The sequence below is a fragment of the Budorcas taxicolor genome, chromosome 16, assembly GCF_023091745.1.
Source record: "Budorcas taxicolor isolate Tak-1 chromosome 16, Takin1.1, whole genome shotgun sequence".
Taxonomy (NCBI): domain Eukaryota; kingdom Metazoa; phylum Chordata; class Mammalia; order Artiodactyla; family Bovidae; genus Budorcas; species Budorcas taxicolor.
The window spans coordinates 6842453-6861250 of NC_068925.1; the positions used below are offsets into that span (position 1 = coordinate 6842453).

An 18798-nucleotide genomic window follows, 5' to 3' on the forward strand; every position below is an offset into this window, starting at 1 on the left:
TAATGATGCTTTCTAGAATTACCTATCAGATAGATTTCTTGCACTCAAATCTGGTCTCAAGAACTACTTGTTGTCAGACTAAGGCAAACAGCAAATTCTTATTCATTCATATAGTTTGTTTATTCAGCAGGTGTTGAGGTGATCTTTTCATGGAGAGTTGGGCTTAAAATTTTTTTTTAAGACCTATTCCTGTCCTTTCTACCCTTTATTTAAGAAAATAAACACGTATTTTCTTCATCCTTTTGCATAAACTTAGAATTTCTGAACTGAAAATATTAGATCCCATTCTACTTCCAAACCCTTCTTTAAACATATGTGGAGACTGAGGCCTGCAGTTTGTTGTTTAGTTGCTGTGGGGAGAGAGAAAATTAGACAAGATGGCATGGTCAGGCTGTCTCGCCTCTCCTTTTGTAAATAACCACTATGGAGGCACTTGCTACAGCTACTTTGTGCTATAAGCATACGTGAGCTCCACCTAGAGAGTGGCGGCATTACTGCTGCATCACCGCTGTGTCCATTGGGTCAGCCACGAGAGGGGAGAATAAAGCGAGTCTACTGCTGTGGCTGCTGCATCAGCCGGGAGAGAATACTGTTACGGCTGCTGTGCCAGCAGGAGAGAGGTTGTGCTGTGTTAGGTTATGCTATGACTGTTGCTTGTAGGGAATAAACTTGTCTGCAGTTCCTGCCAACTCCCCCAATCTTCTTCCAGCCTCTTAGCTGGAGTCTTGCCTACCCTGGTTTCAGTGAACAGTGTGGGCAGTGTGAACAGCAATATAACTGGCACTGTGAACAGGATGAAGAGAGCAATACAATTGGCATGATCTGCAGGATACCCAGTGGATAGAGGAGCCTGATGCTCCTCAGAAGAGTTGGCAGGATACACAGTTGGTAGGGGAGCCTGAGGTTCCCCTGAAAGGAGGAAGTGGCCGCCGTATAGAATGTGGTACTTTGTGACGGTGATTCTCCGGGCTTCCGCTCCGGTGGAAAACTGGGAAGCGGTGAATGGGTCACCAGATAGCACTGGAAAGGTGTTACAGGCGGTGAGTTCCTGATTGCTGAACAAGGTGTCTCAGATCACTGCTGGCACTGTGGGGTGGATTTTCCTGACTATCCTGAAGGAGAATATGGATTGTGCCATAGGCGATGCTGCACCAGGGCTCAAAGTGCAGAGACTCTTGGAAGAACTAGAGCAATGCATATTGGTGTCACCCTGTGGCCTTGAAGAACCCAGCATCTCTGACTGCGAGACGGTAAGTGATGGTGATGATGAACGTTATAACACTATGGGCCCCCACTTGGCAGCTAGGGCTGTGGTACAGCAGAAAGTGAAGTGTGAGCAGCCTATGGCCCAGGGAGGACATCCTTAAGGGGCCCCCAAAGCAACTGAGTTCACCATGTATCGACCATATACTCAGGAGGAGTTGGTCAACTCGGGTAAGAAGTTTCAGCGAATGCACAGGGAACCCTCGGTAGCACGGCTTTTGTGACTTTGGGAGGCAGGGGTGGGCCCAGCACCTGTGGGGGTTTTTGCAGGTCCTAACTGAGAGAAGTAGAGGGATGGAATGCGAGATACCATTTTGAAAGTGAAAACCCCAAAGGGGGCCCGAACTTGCAGTGGTCCCACCTGGGTGATGTGTTTGTGCATGTGGGTGGATTTGTGCAGAGGTGTACTGTAAACGCTGTGTCCTCAGATTTAGAAAAGTATACTCATGTGGGTGGGCTGTGAATGCCACAAAAATCCCCTCCTTGAAGGGGTGGGCCTGGTGCCTGTAGGGGGTTTTGTAGGTCCTTAATGAGAAATCCTGCAGGGATGGAGTTGTCCCCGCGGAGGCTTTTATGCAATCTCACAGGGCGAGATGGTGGATTGGACTTGGCTATGGAAGACGGAGGCACTCCACATGCAGTGAGTGGCTCCTCTAGCCCCACGAGGGCAAGGACTGCAGCATGAGTTCCAGGTGACTGGGCTTTGTTTTGTATTGGGGATGTAACTGTTCAGTGTTGTTGCTAATGCTGTTGCAAGATGTGAATCCAAGGGTCAGTGTTACTTGCCAAGGGAATATCACAGAAGATGGACTGCACGTAGAATGTGAGGTGAGAGACCCTGAAGGATTGGAGTATGGGGAGAGAGCAAGTTAGCCAAGATGGCAGTGGTCAGGCTCTCTCACGCTTTGTTTTGTAAATAATGACTATGTTACAGCTAGGCTCACTTACAATACTGTGCGTGAGCATCATGAGGTACTCGCTTGGTCAGGAGCTACTCTGTGCTTTAGGGATATGTGAGCTCCACCTAGAAAGTGGCAGTGTTACTGTCAGCCACCAGAAGAGAGAATATAGTGAATCTACTTCTACGGCTGCTGTGTCAGCCAGGAGAGAATACTGTTATGGCCACTGTGCCATCAGGAGAGAGGTTGTGTTGTGTTAGGCTTTGCTATAGCTGTTGCCAGGAGAGAATAAATGCGTCTGCAGTTCCTATTGGCCCCTCCAGTCTTCTTCCAGCCTCTTAGCTGGAGCCTTGCCTACCCTGGGTTCAGCAAACAGAATGCCCAGTGAAATGCAGAGAGACAATTGGTGTCATGAACAGGATCAGAGATACAGTTGCTAAGTTGTGTCTGACTCTTTTGTATCCATGGACTACAGACCTCCAGGCTCCTCTGTCCATGGGATTCTCCTGGCAAGAATACTGAGGTGGGTTGCCATTTCCCAGATCAGTACTTGTTTGAATCTGCCCTTTGGAACTCAGGGAAGGTCATGGTGGTTGGAGGTGTGTTCCTTATAAGAAACCAGGGACAAAAGGGCTTCCTTGCCCAGAAGCCCCACAAGATCCTGATCAATTTCATGCAGAAGAAAAAATGCTTATAACTGTGCAATTGTATGGTCAGATCTGAATCCACAGTTCAAAAAAGGAAAATGTTAAATAAAGCTGGCACAAATTCTGTAACTCCTGTCTTACTCTCACTAAAGTGAACTGCTGACTTATTAAAGACAGGGAGAGGTGCACAGCCCAGCACCCAGTAGCTTTCAGTCTCTATCTGCTAAATGAACGAAAGGATAGAAAATCAGATCTTGAGATGAGTGTCATTCTTCCTCTCCTCATGTTTTTGCAGTTTAAGTGTTGGAGCAGTAGGAAAGAGGAGCAATCTAGAAGCAGATGAAATTATCAAATTTAGATTTGATTTCTTCTCTTAGAAAGAAAGAAAGTGAACTCACTCAGCTGTGCCCGACTCTTTGCAATCCCATGGATAGTAGCCTGCACCAAGCTCCTCTGTCCATGGGGTTTTCAAGGCAAGAAGTACGGGAGTGGGTTGCCATTTCCTTCTCCAGGGAATCTTCCCAACCCAGGGATTGAACCCAGGTCTCTCACATTGTAGACAGACGCTTTACCGTCTGAGCCACCAGGGAAGTCCAAAATGTCCCTTAGAAATCTACTCTTAATTCATCTAAAGTGTGTGTGGACTGCAGAAAGGTCCAATACTAGAAATTTTTCTTATACTTTGGTACCTTTTTACCTAGAAGTTCCCATACCCTGCTCAGTTGTGAGTATATTGATCTTAGGACCCACTGGTTGAAACATGTGGGCACCCTCCCAGGACACCTGGTGATAATGTAATGACCCTATTATTGTGTGTTTATGGATTAATGACCTGAACACAGAAAAAGCTTGGCTTTTGTCCCAGTGTCAAGGATACTGCTAATACCATAGCATAATAGGGTTTTGAATATCCTCAAGGACAGAATTTCTCCTTGGATAATGGAAATTAGGACAATGAACTTCACAGGGGATACATACTATTAACATATTTTCCATCAAGAAAAAGACAATGTGTCATTCTTCATTCCCTTCCATGCTTTTTTCATAATTTGATTTTAAAATGTAAGTTTAGAATGTGAGTTTACTGTGTTCTACTCTTTACCCCTAAATTCTTTGTATCATTTGAACACAGCAAATGAACTTGCAGTGAAAATCCTTTACTGCAGCATCATTCAGTTGGAAAAAGGAAACAAAACAAAACAAAACAAAACAAAAAACACGCTAGGTTAAAAGGTTGTATTTACTGAATGCTTTTTAAGTGGATAAGTTTGTTAAAAAATACTGTCCTTTTAGTCTAATTTTCTCTTTCCCCCCCATTGTTTGTTCCCATTCTTTTGACCTTGCTAGTTTCCTTTCCTTTTCTGAATCAATGAAAATAGGCCACATCTAATAGATAAGCTAGACATTTCAATTGTTACCTTTTGTTTCTTGATATTTATTCTTTTCCCTTCCTTTCTTTCTGGTTTCACCTACTGGTGGCTCGGATGGTAAAGTGTCTGCCTGCAGTGCGGGAGGCCTGGGCTTAATCCCTGGGTCAGGAAGATCCCCTGGAGAAGGAAATGCCAACCCACTCCAGTATTCCCGCCTGGAAAATCCCAAGGATAGAGGAATCTGGCAGGCTGCAGTCTATGGGGCGGCAAAGAGTCGGACACGACTGAGCAACTTCACTACAGTATAAAACTTGCTGAAATCTATTTGAACCTGCCTTTCAGAGTTTACATCTTTTCTTCCTTCCCTACCTTTCATACTCTGGAACATCATCATGCCATCTAATCTTGCTTATTCAGTAGAATTAGCACGATGTCATTGATGTTCTGTATCAAAGTGCTGTTCTTTGAGTGCCTGCGTGGCCATGATATTTTCAGAGTCTGTTATGACAGGGACAGAAGTGTTATCACAGCCAAGTACTAAAAATGCAGATGGATGATCTTGACCTTTCCATATGTATGCAAACTGCTTGTGATGCTCTTTTCTGACAGGGCTGGAAAAGAAGGCCTATGCTGAATCAGTGGCCTCACTTATCAAAAAACATGTTAATCTGCTCCAGCAAAGAGACCACGTGTGGCTGCAATGCTGTTGCGTTTTTAGAAGTCTACTGTAATTCTCCAGAATCCTAATTTTTCATAGTAAACAGACTTATGAAGTACAGGGGGATATGATGACCACTTTTGCATCTTTAATTCTTTAAGAGAGGCACATATTTCCCCTTTCCCCCAACTATTAGTACATGATATTTAAAAGAACTTATCTTCTTTGCCTCCAAGGGGAGGGTTTAGGTCATATCAATGACTTCTACTTGTCGTCTTGGATAGAATGGTCTAGCCCATAGGCCAAGGACCCATATGGGATTGTGCCAATGATCAATTTTGTCTATCCAGCTTACACTTTCAAAGATAATGGAGGGGGTGGTCCTAAGATGGCAGAAGAATAGGATGGGAAGACCACTTGCTCCCTCACAAATTCATCAAAAGAACATTTCAATGCTGAGTAAATTCCACAAAAAAACTTCTGAATGCTGGCAGAGGATATCAGGCACCCAGAAAAGCAGCCCATTGTCTTCGAAAACAGGCAGGAAAAAATATAAAAGATGAAAAAAGAGACAAAGGAGTTAGGGAGGGAGCTCCATCACAGGAAGGGAGTTCCGTCCCGGGAAGGGAGTCTCAAGAAGAGAGAAGTTTCCAAACACCAGGAAACACTCTCGCTGCTGAGTCTGTGGTGAGCCTTGGAAGCACAGAGGGCAACATAACAGGGAAGAAAAATAAATAAATAATTAAACCCCACAGATTACAAGCCCAACGGTAACTCCCCCAGCGGAGAAGCAGCACAGATGCCTGCATCCGCCACTAGCAAGTGGGGGCTGGGCAGGGAGGCACAGGCTGCAGTGCTTTTTAAGAATCGGGCCAGAACACTCCGAGTGTAACCAGAGCGAACTAACTTGGGCTAGCATATCAGACTGTGGGATAGCTACCACGTGAAAAGCTCTAACATAAGACACTGCCTGGACCGCACACAGAACAAAGGATGGAACAGAAATAGCTGGCTGCAGACCATCGCCCTCCGGTGACAGGCAGCCAGAGCCGTAAGGGCTGGAAGGGGGCAATCGCAGCCCAAGAGAGACATTACCTACCAAACTGCAAGCAGGCTTCTTTGCTAACTAAGACTTCTTGGGGTTCTGGACAGTCATCATCCGCCTGAGAAGGGACGCCAGCGGTACACCCAGAAAACTGAGCAGCAGGGATGGGAACGGTGATAAGTCGCAGTGATTGCGCTTGCCAAACACCTGAGCTACTTGGACCTGGGAAGGGCACAAAACGCAGGCCCAACTGAATCTGAGCCTTTGAGGGCTACCTGAGTGCCGAGCCTGAGTGGCTTAGACCAGGGAGGTGCATGCTGCCTAGGCCTGGCCTCAGATGGTTCCCGGTGGAGCAACGTAGAGCCTGAGTGGTGTGCGCTGTGAGCAGGGGCCGGCCCAGCGTGGCTGAGACACTGCGAGCACACGCCAGTGTTATTTGTTTGCAGCATCCCTCCCTCCCCACAGTGCGACTGAACAAGTGAGCCTAAAAAAATAAAAGTGTCCACCACCGCCCCCCTTGTGTCAGGGAGGAAATCAGACACTGAAGAGACTAGCAAACAGAAGAAGCTAAACAGAGGGAACCACCTTGGAAGTGACCCCACACTGCCCACAACACCAGAGAAAGTCCCAGATATATCTTTACTATTTTTACGATCATTTTTTTGTTGATGTTGTTGTGTGATTGTTTTTTCTTCTTTTCTTTTTCTTCTTTTTTTAACTTAAAAAAATTTAAGTCCTCCATTTCTCCTTTAATTTTAATTTTTATAACCTACTATTATTTAAAAAAAAACATCCTATTTTTAAAGCAAATGCCATATATATATATATATAAATATATGGTTGTTGTTGTGTTTTAATAATTCTTGTGGCTTTGTTTTTTTTTTCTTCTTCTTCTTTTCTTTAATATTGTATTTTTGAAAATCCAACCTCTACTCTAGATTTTTAATCTTTGCTTTCTTGGTAGTTGTTGTCAATTTTGTACATTTAAAACCCCAATCTTCAGTACTCAATTTTACCTGAGAGTGAGATTACTGGCTTGACCACTCTCTCCTCCTTTGGACTCTCCTTTTTCTCCACCAGGTGGCCTCTGTCTCTTCCCTCCTCCTTCTCTTCTCTACCCAGCACTGAATCTCTGTGTGTTCCAGATGGTGGAGAAACGTAGGGAACTTGTTACTGGCTGGATCTGTCTCTCTCCTTTTCATTTCCCTCTTTTAACCTCCTGGCCATCTCTGTCTACTTCCTCCCTCTCCTCTTCCCTGTATAACTCTGTGAACATCTCTGAGCAGTCCAGACTGTGGAGTGCACATAAGGAAGTGATTACTGGCTAGCTTGCTCTCTCCTCTTTTGATCCCACCTCATCTCATTCCAGTCACCTCTAACTACCCCCTCCCTCTTCTCTTCTCCATGTAACTCAGTGACCCTCTCTGGGTGTCCCTCAATGTGGAGAAACTTTTCATCTTTAACCTAGATGTTTTATCATCAGTGCTGTATAGATGGAGAAGTCTTGAGGCTATTGTAAAAATAAAACTGAAAACCAGAAACAGGAGGCTTAAGTCCAAATCCTGAGAACATCAGAGAACTCCTGAATCCAGGGAACATTAATCGATAGAAGCTCATCAAATACCTCCATACCTACACTGAAACCAAGCACCACCCAAGGGCCAACAAGTTCCAGAGCAAGACATACCACATAAATTCTCCAGCAATACAGGAACACACCCCTGAGCTTCAATATACAGGCAGCTCAAACTTACTCCAAAACCATTGATGTCTCATAACTCATTACTGGACACTTCATTGCACTCCAGAGAGAAGAAATCCAGCTCCACCCACCAGAACTCCTACACAAGCTTCCCTAACCAAGAAACCTTGACAAGCCACTGATACAACCCCACCCACAGTGAGGAAGCTCCATAATAAAGAGACTCCACAAACTGCCAGAATACAGAAAGGCCACCCCAAATGCAGCAATATAACCAAGATGAAGAGACAGAGGAATACCCAGCAGGTAAAGGAACAGGAGAAATGCCCACCAAACCAAACAAAAGAGGAAGACATAGGGAATCTACCTAAGAAAGAATTCCAGATATTGATAGTGAAAATGATCCAAAATCTTGAAATCAAAATGGAATCACAGATAAATAGCCTGGAGACAAGGATTGAGAAGATGCAAGAAAGGTTTAACAAGGACCTAGAAGAAATAAAAAAGAGTCAAAATATAATTAATAATGCAATAAATGAGATCAGAAACACTCTGGAGGCAACAAATAGTAGAATAATGGAGGCAGAAGATAGGATTAGTGAAATAGAAGATAGAATGGTAGAAATACATGAATCAGAGAGGAAAAAAAAAACGAATTAAAAGAAATGAGGACAATCTCAGAGACCTCCAGGACTATATGAAACACTCCAACATTTGAATTATAGGAGTCCCAGAAGAAGAAGACAAAAAGAAAGACCATGAGAAAATACTTGAGGAGATAATAGTTGAAAACTTCCCTAAAATGGGGAAGGAAATAATCACCCAAGTCCAAGAAACCCAGAGAGTTCCAAACAGGATAAACCCAAGGTGAAACACCCCATATTAATCAAATTAAACACACTAATCAAATTAACCAAGATCAAATACAAAGAACAAATATTAAAAGCAGCAAGGGAAAAACAACAAATAACACACAAGGGGATTCCCATAAGGATAACTGCAGATCTTTCAATAGAAACTCTTCAGGCCAGGAAGGAATGGCAAGACATACTTAAAGTGATGAAAGAAAACAACCTACAGCCCAGATTACTGTACCCAGAAAGGATCTCATTCAAATATGAAGGAGAAATCAAAAGCTTTACAGACAAGCAAAAGGTGAGAGAATTCAGCACCACCAAACCAGCTCTCCAACAAATGCTAAAGGATATTCTCTAGACAGGAAACACAAAAAGGACATATAAACCCGAACCCCAAACAATAAAGTGAATGGCAACGGGATCATACTTATCAATAATTACCTTAAACGTAAATGGGTTGAATGCCCCAACCAAAAGGCAAAGACTGGCTGAGTGGATACAAAAACAAGATCCCTATATATGTTGTCTACAAGAGACCCACCTGAAAACAAGGGACACATACAGACTGAAAGTGAAGGGATGGAAAAAGATATTCCTTGCAAATAGAGACCAAAAGAAAGTAGGAGTAGCAATACTCATATCCGTAAAATAGACTTTAAAACAAAGGCTGTGAAAAGAGACAAAGAAGGCCACTACATAATGATTAAAGGATCAATCCAAGAAGAAGATACAACAATTAAAATATATACACACCCAACATTAGAAGCACCACAATATGTAAGACAAATGCTAACAAGTATGAAAGGGGAAATTAACAATAACACAATAATAATGGGAGACTTTAATACCCCACTTACACAGAAAATTAACAAAGAAACACAAACTTTAAATGATACAATAGACCAGTTAGACCTAATTGATATCCATAGGACATTTCACCCCAAAACAATGAATTTCACCTTTTTCTCAAGTGCTCAAGGAACCTTCTCCAGGATAGATCACATCCTGGGCCATAAATCTAGCCTTGATAAATTCAAAAAAATTGAAATCATTCCAAGCATCTTCTCTGACCATAATGCATTAAGATTACTTCTCAGTTACAGGAGAAAAACTATTAAAAGCTCCAACATATGGAGGCTGAACAACACGCTTCTGAATAACCAACAAATCACAGAAGAAATCGAGAAAGAAATCAAAATATGCATAGAAACAAGTGAAAATGAAAACATAACAACCCAAAACCTGTGGGACATTATAAAAGCAGTGCTAAGAGGAAAATTCATAGCAATACAGGCATACCTCAAGAAACAAGAAAAAAGTCAAATAAATAACCTAACTCTACGTCTAAAGCAACTAGAAAAGGAAGAAATGGAGAACCCCAGAGTTAGTAGAAGGAAAGAAATCTTAAAAATTAGGGCAGAAATGAATGCTAAAGAAACAAAAGAGACCATAGCAAAAATCAACAAAGCCAAAAGCTGGTTCTCTGAAAGGATAAATAAAATTGACAAACCATTAGCCAGACTCATCAAGAAACAAAGAGAGAAAAATCAAATCAATAAAATTAGAAATGAAAATGGAGAGATCACAATAGACAACACAGAAATACAGAGGATCATAAGAGACTACTATCAGCAATTATATGCCAATAAAATGGACAACATGGAAGAAATGGAGAAATTAACTGAACCAGGAAGAAATAGAAAACCTAACAGACCCATCACAAGCATGGAAATTGAAACTGTAATCAGAAATCTTCCAGCAAACAAAAGCCCAGGTCCAGACGGCTTCACAGCTGAATTCTACCAAAAATTTAGAGAAGAGCTAACACCTATCCTACTCAAACTCTTCCAGAAAATTGCAGAGGAAGGTAAACTTCCAAATTCATTCTATGAGGCCACCATCACCCTAATACCAAAACCTGACTAAGATGCCACAAAAAAAGAAAACTACAGGCCAATCTCACTGATGAACATAGATGCAAAAATCCTTAACAAAATTCTAGCAATCGGAATCCAATAACACATCAAAAATATCATACACCATGACCAAGTGGGCTTTATCCCAGGGATGCAAGGATTCTTCAATATCCACAAATCAATCAGTGTAATTCACCACATTAACAAGCTGAAAAATAAAAGCCATATGATTAACTCAATAGATGCAGAGGAGGCCTTTGACAAAATTCAACATCCATTTATGATAAAAACTCTCCAGAAAGCAGGAATAGAAGGAACATACCTCAACATAATAAAAGCTATATATGACAAACACACAGCAAACATTATCCTCAATGGAGAAAAATTGAAAGCATTTCCCCTAAAGTCAGGAACAAGACAAGGGCACCCACTTTCACCACTACTATTCAACATAGTTCTGGAAGTTGTGGCCACAGCAATTAGAGCAGAAAAAGAAATAAAAGGAATCCAAACTGGAAAAGAAGAAGTAAAACTCTCACTGTTTGCAGATGACATGATCCTCTACATAGAAAACCCTAAAGACTCCACCAGAAAATTACTAGAGCTAATCAATGACTATAGTAAAGTTGCAGGATATAAAATCAATAATAATGAGAAAGTAGAAAAAGAAATTAAGGAAGCAATTCCATTCACCATTGCAACGAAAAGAATAAAATACTTAGGAATATATCTACCTAAAGAAACTTAAGACCTATATATAGAAAACTATAAAACACTGGTGAAAGAAATCAAACAAGACACTAATAGGTGGAGAAATATACCATGTTCATGGATCGGAAGAATCAATATAGTGAAAATGAGTATAGTACCCAAAGCAATCTATAGATTCAATGCAATCCCTATCAAGCTACCAGCGGTATTTTTCACAGAGCTAGAACAAATAATTTCACAATTTGTATGGAAATATAAAAAACCTAGAATAGCCAAAGTAATCTTGAGAAAGAAGAATGGAACTGGAGGAATCAACCTGCCTGACTTCAGGCTCTACTACAAAGCCACAGTCATCAAGACAGTATGGTACTGGTACAAAGACAGAAATATAGATCAATGGAACAAAATAGAAAGCCCAGAGATAAATCCACACACATATGGACACCTTATCTTCGACAAAGGAGGCAAGAATATACAATGGAGTAAAGACAATCTCTTTAACAAGTGGTGCTGGGAAAACTGGTCAACCACTTGTAAAAGAATGAAACTAGATCACTTTCTAACACCATACACAAAAATAAACTCGAAAATGGATTAACGATCTAAACATAAGACCAGAAACTATAAAACTCCTAGAGGAGAACATAGGCAAAACACTCTCCGACATAAATCACAGCAGGATCCTCTATGATCCACCTCCTAGAATATTGGAAATAAAAGCAAGAATAAACAAGTGGGATCTAATTAAAATTAAAAGCTTCTACACAACAAAGGAAACTATAAGCAAGGTGAAAAGACAGCCTTCTGAAGGGGAGAAAATAATAGCAAATGAAGCAACTGATAAACAACTAATCTCAAAAATATACAAGCAACATATGCAGCTCGATTCCAGAAAAATAAATGACCCAATCAAAAAATGGGCCAAAGAACTAAATAGACATTTCTCCAAAGAAGACATACAGATGGTTAACGAACACATGAACAGATGCTCAACATCACTCATTATCAGAGAAATGCAAATAAAGACCACAATGAGGTACCATTTCACACCAGTCGGAATGGCTGTGATCCAAAAGTCTACAAGCAACAAATGCTGGAGAGGGTGTGGAGCAAAGGGAACCCTCTTGCACTGTTGGTGGGAATGCAAACTAGTACAGCCACTATGGAGAACAGTGTGGAGATTCCTTAAAAAATTGCAAATAGAACTGCTTTATGACCCAGCAATCCCACTGCTGGGCATACACATCGAGGAAACCAGACTTGAAAGAGACACATGTACCCTAATGTTCATCGTGGCACTGTTTATAATAGCCAGAACATGGAAACAACCTAGATGTCCATCAGCAGATGAATGGATAAGAAAGCTGTGGTACATATAAGAATACATTTGAATCAGTTCTAATGAAGTGGATGAAACTGGAGCCTATTATACAGAGTGAAGTAAGCCAGAAAGAAAAACACCAATGCAGCATACTAACACATATATATGGAATTTAGAAAGACGGTAATGATAACCGTGTGTGAGAGACAGCAAAAGAGATACAGATGCATAGAACGGACTTTTGGACTCTGTGGGAGAGGGAGAGGGTGGGATGATTTGGGAGAATGGCATTGAAACATGTATACTATCAGGTAAGAAACGAATTGCCAGTCTATGTTTGATGCAGGATACAGGATGCTTGGGGCTGGTGCACGGGGATGATCCAGAGAGATGATATGGGGTGGGATGTGGAAGGGGGCTTCAGGATTGGGAGCTCATGTACACCCGTGGTGGATTCATGTCAATATATGGCAAAACCAATACAGTATTGTAAAGTAAAATAAAGTAAAAATAAAAATTAAAAAAACAACAACAACAAAGATAATGGAAATGCCCAGCAAGTGGTTTAATAAGGGAACCTTGATGGTTCCAGATATCTATATTAACTCAAGCTCTATTTTCAGTAATTCTTGGATTATTTTGCACCTCTCATCTGTGTACAGTTACCTATGAAAATAGATACAGGTCCTCTTGGAAGACTGGGAAATATTACTGTGCATATGTCTCAAGGTATTGTATCCTTACTCTTGGAAATTTTTTCTTCACTTAGTGATCTCCAGACCCGACAATATCAATAGCACAGGTACAAAAACTCAGCGGGCTTCCCTGGTGTCTCAGATGGTAAAGAATCTTCCTGCAATGTAGAGACCTTGGTTCGATCCCTGGGTTGGAAAGATCCCTTGGAGGAAGGCATGGCAACCCACTCCAGTATTCTTGCTTAGCCCTGGTGGGCTACAGTCCATGGAGTTTCAGAGAGTCAGACATGACTGAGTAACTAACCACAGCATAGAAACTGAGCAACATATTACAACTTTTTAATGGACCAAAGGCCATCAGCCTCCTGATCATCCATCCTTTATTTCTTTCCATGGTACAGATTGAGTAGTATCTAGTTGGCTGCTCATCTGTTTTCACCCTTAGGAATGTCATGTTCTATTAATCATCTTCCTAATCTCAGTCTGGTTGTATCTCCAACTTGCCACTCCTTATGATGATTGCATTTATTTAGCTTCTAAAGCCTATGAGCACCTCTCAGACTGTGACTGCTAAGAGTGAAACTTGTTCTTTAACAGTCTTCCCATCATCAGCTCTGGTCTCTGATACAGTGCTCCTTTCATGATATTCCTTCTGTCCTTGGTAAATGTATCCTCCAGGTCTTCCCAGACAACACAATCACTTGGTGGAGTTTCCTGCATGTGTGTGGCACATCTCCTCCAGCTTACTCACTCTTCTGAATCACTTAATCACTCTCTCTACCACTTGCCACAGCAACTCCAGCATTCGAACCTCATTGTTGGCATCACATTTTCCATGCCTCAAGGAGGCATCTTAGGATAGTACTGTAGATACTATCATCCATCAGTTTAATATTTTACTGAAATTTCCAAAAGTGTCAGGTGTTAGTTGCTCAGTCGTGACTGACTCTCTGAGACCCCACCAGGAAGCCCACCAGGCTTCTTTATCCATGGATTCTCCAGGCAAGAATACTGGGGTGGGTTGCCATTCCCTTCCCCAGAGGATTTTCCTGACTCAGGGATCAAACCCAGGTCTCCCTCACTGCAGGCAGATTCTTTACGGTCTGAACCACCAGGGAAGGCATTTCCAATGACCTGTTTTATTTAAACTTCTCATGCAGTGTTTCTGGGTCCTGACAGTGTTCCCTTTCACACAGGTGCGCAGCACCGTGTCACGTCTCTTGTTCCAGCATGCAAGCCATCGTTTTTATTCTTTCTATAAGCTCTTTCTGAACTGTTTTAGAGGACAGTGAGTATACTCTTGGGAGGATAGATGGACTGGTTTTGTTGGGAGAAATGAGTCAGAGCTTGCAGACTGATCTTGCATCGTTAGTTTCTCCCAGATATACTTCTCTGCATTTAGCACAACAGCAGTGGAGTGTGACACCAGTACAGTGTGACTTTGACTGAATTCCTTCTTCCTGCCAAAATGGCTCCTAAATAGTGTCAAGTTTAGTGAATTTTCAAAAAAAAATGGAGCAATCCTAAGTGCTTGTCAGTCCATTGTAACTTTTCTATGGTTCCCCAGCCTCAGGCCTTTATGAAGGCAGCTCAAGTTCTGTGTTTGGCTAATTGACTGAATGGGTAGAGAAGACAGAAGGACAGACGGAAGCCTCCTTTGAACCGCACAGGTTCTAGGATGTGTTATTATATGCATTCTACACGCTGACCTTCTTTCACTTTTATGTCTCACCTCAAGATTGTGAATTCCCTCCTGTCATTGCCCACGGACAACGTAAAATAGTCTCTAAACTCTTTGCATTTGAACAACAAGCTGTATATGAATGTGATGAAGGGTACATTCTGGTTGGAGCGAACAGACTCTCCTGCGCTTTTTCAGGCTGGTCACCTGGAGCCCCTCAGTGTAAAAGTAACTCTGGCTCCCTCTTCATTTTAGGGGGCGGGGGTGGGGCTATCATCAAAGGATTGAGAGCACAGTTTTTTCCCTGTGAGAGGCAGCATAAAACCATTTGATTTGATTTATTTAAAATAATCACTATAGTCTGATGGTATCCAAAGCATAAAGCACAGAGAAAAGAACATTAATCTCCCCTTCTTTCTCCCAGGTACAAAATTCAGCCTTTGTGAGGCAGCCCAATGTCCCAGTTTCTTGTATAATTCCAGAAACAGTCTACAGATGGTACATTCTATCTGAGTGTAGCTGTGTCCTGCAGCAAAACTTTCATGAAAAGTTGGTCTAGAATGTAAGCCCTAGTGGGCTAATGCCAAGCATTGTGAAATCACAAGTATATCCATCAGTGCCAGTGCAGGGCACCAGTTGCTCACAATGTAGCTGTGTGGTAAGGGACTCCTAATTTTACAGCTGTTATGGGGACAAGAGGTCAAAATGAGGTCTGATTATTGCATGCACACAGGTTTACTATCATTTCATCATCAACAGCTTCAGAGATGATTTGCCACCATCGTTTCCTTTGCACACAGGAGAATAATAAGCAAGAGGGGCAATTTTTTATCTATTGTTTTACAATAGATAAAAACGTCAAGGCTGTATATTGTCACCTTGCTTATTCAACTCATATGCAGAGTACATCATGAGAAATGCTGGGCTGGAAGAAGCACAAGTTGGAATCCAGATTGCCAGGAGAAATATCAATCACCTCAGATATGCAGATGACACCACTCTTATAGCAGAAAGTGAAGAGGAACTAAAAAGCCTCCTGATGAAAGTGAAAGAGGAGAGCGAAAAAGTTGGCTTAAAGCTCCACATTCAGAAAACTAAGATCATGGCATCTGGTCCCATCACTTCATGGGAAATAGATGGGGAAACAGTGGAGACATTGTCAGACTTTATTTTTGGGGGCTCCAAAATCACCGCAGATGGTGATTGCAGCCATGAAATTAAAAGAGGCTAACTCCTTGGAAGGAAAGTTATGACCAAGCTAGATAGCATATTGAAAAGCAGAGACATTACTTTGCCAACAACGGTCCATCTAGCCAAGGCTATGGTTTTTCCAGTGGTCATGTATGGATGTGAGAGTTGGACTGTGGAGAAAGCTGAGTGCTGAAGAATTGATGCTTTAAAAAAAAATTTTATTTTTACTTTATTTTACTTTGCAACACTGTATTGGTTTTGCCATACATTGACATGAATCCACCACGGGTGTGCATGCGTTCCCAAACATGAACCCCCCTCCCACCTTCCTCCCCATAACATCTCTCTGGGTCATCCCCGTGCACCAGCCCCAAGCATCCTTTTGAATTGTGGTGTTGGAGAAGACTCTTGGGATTCTCTTGGACTGCAAGGAGATCCAAGCAGTCCATTTTAAAGGAGATCAGTCCTGGGTGTTCTTTGGAAGGAATGATGCTAAAGCTGAGACTCCAATACTTTGGCCACCTCATGTGGAGATTTGACTCATTGGAAAAGACCCTGATGCTGGGAGGGATTGGGGGCAGGAGGAGAAGGGGATGACAGAGTATGAGATGGCTGGATGGCATCAACGATTCGACGGACATGAGTTTGAGTAAACTCCGGGAATTGGTGATGGGCAGGGAGGCCTGGCATGCTGCGATTCATGGGGTCACAAAGAGTCAGACATGACTGAGTGACTGAACTGAACAGATTGTCTTACAGGAATCAAGATACAAGAGACAGCTGATTTGATAGTTGAAGATTTGAGGTCACATGCCCATTTTATATTCTGTCAAGGTATTTAAAATTGTTATATATCCTTCAGCATGTCACTTATCCTCTTTGTATCTCACTTTCTCTTAGATAAAATAGTGAGACTTAAATAAGATGTTCACATTAAGATCTACCCCAAAGTCTGATAAAGTGCTATTCCAATGCTCAATAAATATGCTAATGAATATTATTTTTCTTCTCAAGATTAAAAAAAGGTAAAACAATTAGCAACACTTAAATACAGTTCATTCTTACTACCCTAGGCTGGCATGTTTTTTTCTTAGACTTGTGGATTGCTTAAAATTATGTTTCCATTGCAGCATGGTGTCTGAAACCAGAGATAGAATATGGAAGGTTATCTGTGGAGAAGGTTAGATATGTTGAACCTGAAAGAATTACTATTCAGTGTGAGTCTGGTATAGTTTGGTTGGTTCTGAAATTATCACTTGCTCAGAGGACAGAACCTGGCACCCGGAGGTGCCCAAGTGTGAGTGGGTAAGTCACACAATTTGAGGTAATTTTTGTTTTATTAAACCCCAAAGCACTGTCCTGCCAGCAAAGGTGATACCTGACTTGTCAAGATTCATTCATTCAAACGAACTCTCATTTTTGCTTTGGAGCCTTCTGTCAGATAGGAGATGCAAAGTTTGTCTGCTCTCACTTGTCATCAGGGAAAACTGAGCCCCCTTGAAGTGGAGGGTCTCAGACCTGGTAGTACTGGCAGACCTGGTAGTACTGACTGGCAACTTTTCTAGAGGATCTGATATACTCTTGTCCCATTTCTGGATGGTCAGAAGTAGTGTCTGTTCCCACAGAAGCTTTCTGGGAGGCTGTTTCAGAGCAGAGTTATATTCCTCTCAGGAAGATGATGGTGGGAAACAAGGTGTTTCTGGTTTTCCTGCTCCCCCAGGAGTCCTGAGGTGTGTCTTGGTCCTGAATCTGTAACCCTGCCTGTTTCTACATGAACTGTGCCCCCTAACAATCGGGAGAGAAGTCTTTCAAGCATACTCATCATGTGTTTCTCCTTTAGGAGTATCCTGAAGGCTGTGAGCAAGTAGTCACAGGCATGAAACTCTTGAAGTGCCTCTCAAGGCCAGTGGAGGTGAAATTGGCCCTGGAAGTGTACAAGCTGTCCCTGGAGACTGCACTCCTGGAGCTTCAGCTAGAGAAGCCAAAGGATGCCTCTTAGTGGTAATCACTGTAATGTTTCTCAAGAGAGAGAGAGGAAAACGTTTCTTGCTGCCTTCATTCTAATATGGATCACCTCAGTTAATCACCTTTACCATCTCTTTTACACCACCAATTGTGGTAATAATTATCTAGAAAGAATAATTTTGTTAATATTTAGTGCTTTGAAATTGTGGGGTTATTGATGATTTTCTGACTCATGTTTCCTCTTTTCTGGACACAGAGTACACATTTTTTAATTAAAAAATTAACATATCCAACATCATTTTGTCTTTGTGTTTAATTTTGTAAAATTAGGTCTGTGAACACACACATACATGAAGTTGATACGTTTATTTTACTGTCGGGATCTTGGACACAGTGACTTGGGTTCACAGCAGTACATTTCCATGGATTGCCTTTACTCCACAGTTCCATATTTATAGGTTACTCAGGAGCTCAATATTTAGATTAAACATCAACACACCCCAAAATTCTTGTCCACTGACTGCACTTTGAAGCAGTCAGGTCCTTTTGTGAGCCCCCATGCACTTGGTCTCTGCCTCAGTCATGCTCCCTCTTGGCTTATGCCTTACAGGAAGGGGATTCCTGTCTGTCTTGGTCTCCTGACCCTTTCCTCAGGAACAGACTCTGAAAGCCTGGTGAGTGGAATCCTGCCTGGCAGCCACCTTTGTGCTCCCAAATCCTCAAAATGATTGATCTCATTTTCCTTATTAGAAGTGTTAAAATGGCTCAAGCAACGCTCCCCCCCCCCCCCCCCCCCCCCGCCAACACACACACACATGGGAAGATGCCTGTGTCAATCACCCTTATATCTTGGGGTGTTTGGAGGCTTTTAGTCTTT

General features: G+C 42.0%; 1 protein-coding gene across 1 annotated transcript in view; it reads left to right on the top strand.

Annotated features, from left to right (window-relative positions):
• Positions 1-17955, top strand: part of LOC128061742 (C4b-binding protein alpha chain-like) — a 57487-nt gene extending 39532 nt beyond the window's left edge. The window contains 4 exon segments of the mRNA XM_052654118.1: positions 14823-14993; positions 17087-17179; positions 17182-17261; positions 17797-17955. Coding sequence (XP_052510078.1) covers positions 14823-14993; positions 17087-17179; positions 17182-17261; positions 17797-17955 — 503 coding nt within the window.
• The last annotated feature ends 843 nt before the right edge of the window (positions 17956-18798 follow it).